This window comes from Anopheles ziemanni, chromosome X, assembly GCF_943734765.1.
Source record: "Anopheles ziemanni chromosome X, idAnoZiCoDA_A2_x.2, whole genome shotgun sequence".
Lineage (NCBI taxonomy): Eukaryota > Metazoa > Arthropoda > Insecta > Diptera > Culicidae > Anopheles > Anopheles ziemanni.
In genome coordinates, this window is record NC_080707.1 from 8991129 (window position 1) to 8992698 (window position 1570).

Consider the following 1570-nt stretch of genomic DNA (forward strand, 5'->3'; position numbering starts at 1 on the left):
AATGAAAACAATAGAGAAAGGTTTGCCGTGGAGAGTTGCGAATGTGTAAGGTGCACGCAATATGTGGACGGCCGCCACCACCATCGCTGTAGGCAAGGTGCAATTCACTTTTGTACGCAACTCCCGGAACACCCGGAACACGGTAGCCTCTAGCAGCGTGTACGATATTACGAAAGATCCCGCTAAGGGACGCTTCATTCCATGAATGCACGATTCATGAACTACTACTGCACACAGTCAGAGGCATCTACATTGATCCATCCATACCTGGAGATTCACGAATCTTTGGCGAATCATAAATCATGAATGTTTGGAGATTCGTCGGTATCTAGAGATTCTAATTTCTAAAGATTTCTGGATCGTCATCGAATGATTCTCAAGACTCAGCTCTAATGCTCGTAGCTCTCTCTGTAGACTGCTTCCTGAGTGTTGGTCCAGTCGAATACTAAGGTACTTCCATAACATCTCCTACCTAATGGTTAAGGCTCTAGCCTCTACTTCAAATACGTCCTGCAGTGTTTTGGAATAGGTTTTAATATTTCCACATTCAGCTATTCCGAATTTCTACCAAGACTACAGTTTTATGAATATCCTTAGTCGTAGTTCTTCTTGGAATGTGGATAAACATCTTGATTCTCGTTTATCGTTACCGGATTGCCGTGCCAAAGTTGTTCCAATATTTAACGTTTCGTTTCCCGATTCGTTTCAGATGGCACTGCCAACATCGCTTGATAAGGATGCGATCCGGGAGGCGTATGAGGACGTGCGCTCGAACCTGAACGACTACGAATGGGCCGTGTTCAAGTTCGACGGGCTAAAGATCGTCTGCTCGGCGAAGGGCCAAGGCTTCGAGGAGTTCTGCAGCGAGTTTCAGGATGACGAGCGCGCGTTCGGTTACATCCGGATGCAGATGGGTGACGAGATGTCGAAGCGCAGCAAGTTCCTGTTCCTCACCTGGATCGGCCCGGAGGTTGGCGTCATGCAGCGCGCGAAGATGTCTACCGATAAATCGATCATCAAGGATGTCATCAACGTAAGTGTGCCCGCGCCAAGCTGCTGTGTTTCCGAATCGTCGAAACCATTACAATCATTTTTTTGTTTTTTTTTACCGTAGAATTTTGCCGTCGAGCTGCAGGTGGAAACGAGTGCCGATCTGGACTTAGAAATGTTCAAGGCCCACCTTAACAAGGCTGGTGGTGCCAACTATGGCACCGGTGTGCGGGATGCATAAGCCAGGAAGGGATGAATCGGGCACCGCGGGGAACGTCAACGAGCACGCAGCGGAAGGAAGCACATGACCACTTTTACTGAGCGGAGCAACGTAGTCAGAGCAAGCGGAAAAGAGCAAACGAAACGAATTAGTCGCTGGTTGCCCCACATTGATCACCACCTTTTATCCCTGTGTTTCCCCGCGGCCCGATCCAAACACAATCTACCAACCCTTTAGCATGTAGTGCGATCGCGCTTGAACTTTCACTTATTTAACAAACATTCGGCAACACACGAACCTATGTCGAGGAAGTTTCCGGCTCGACATTTTTTCTACTGCTGCCCACGCCCGAATATATAC

At 48.2% G+C, this 1570-nt stretch overlaps 1 protein-coding gene across 1 annotated transcript; it reads left to right on the plus strand.

The window, feature by feature from the left end:
• Positions 1–709: 709 nt before the first annotated feature.
• On the plus strand, positions 710–1570 carry LOC131290890 (coactosin-like protein). Its single transcript, XM_058320076.1, has 2 exons — positions 710–1033; positions 1115–1570. Exons 1-2 carry the CDS (start codon positions 710–712, stop codon positions 1229–1231), a joined length of 441 nt encoding a protein of 146 aa, XP_058176059.1. The 3' UTR covers positions 1232–1570.

Excerpts from the sequence above, each read along its gene's own strand:
- LOC131290890 (XM_058320076.1), top strand. The coding sequence starts at position 710 with ATGGCACTGCCAACATCGCTTGATAAGGATGCGATCCGGGAGGCGTAT. Across the intron at positions 1,034-1,114 it reads TCATCAAGGATGTCATCAAC|AATTTTGCCGTCGAGCTGCA; the intron begins GTAAGTGTGCCC and ends TTTTTACCGTAG.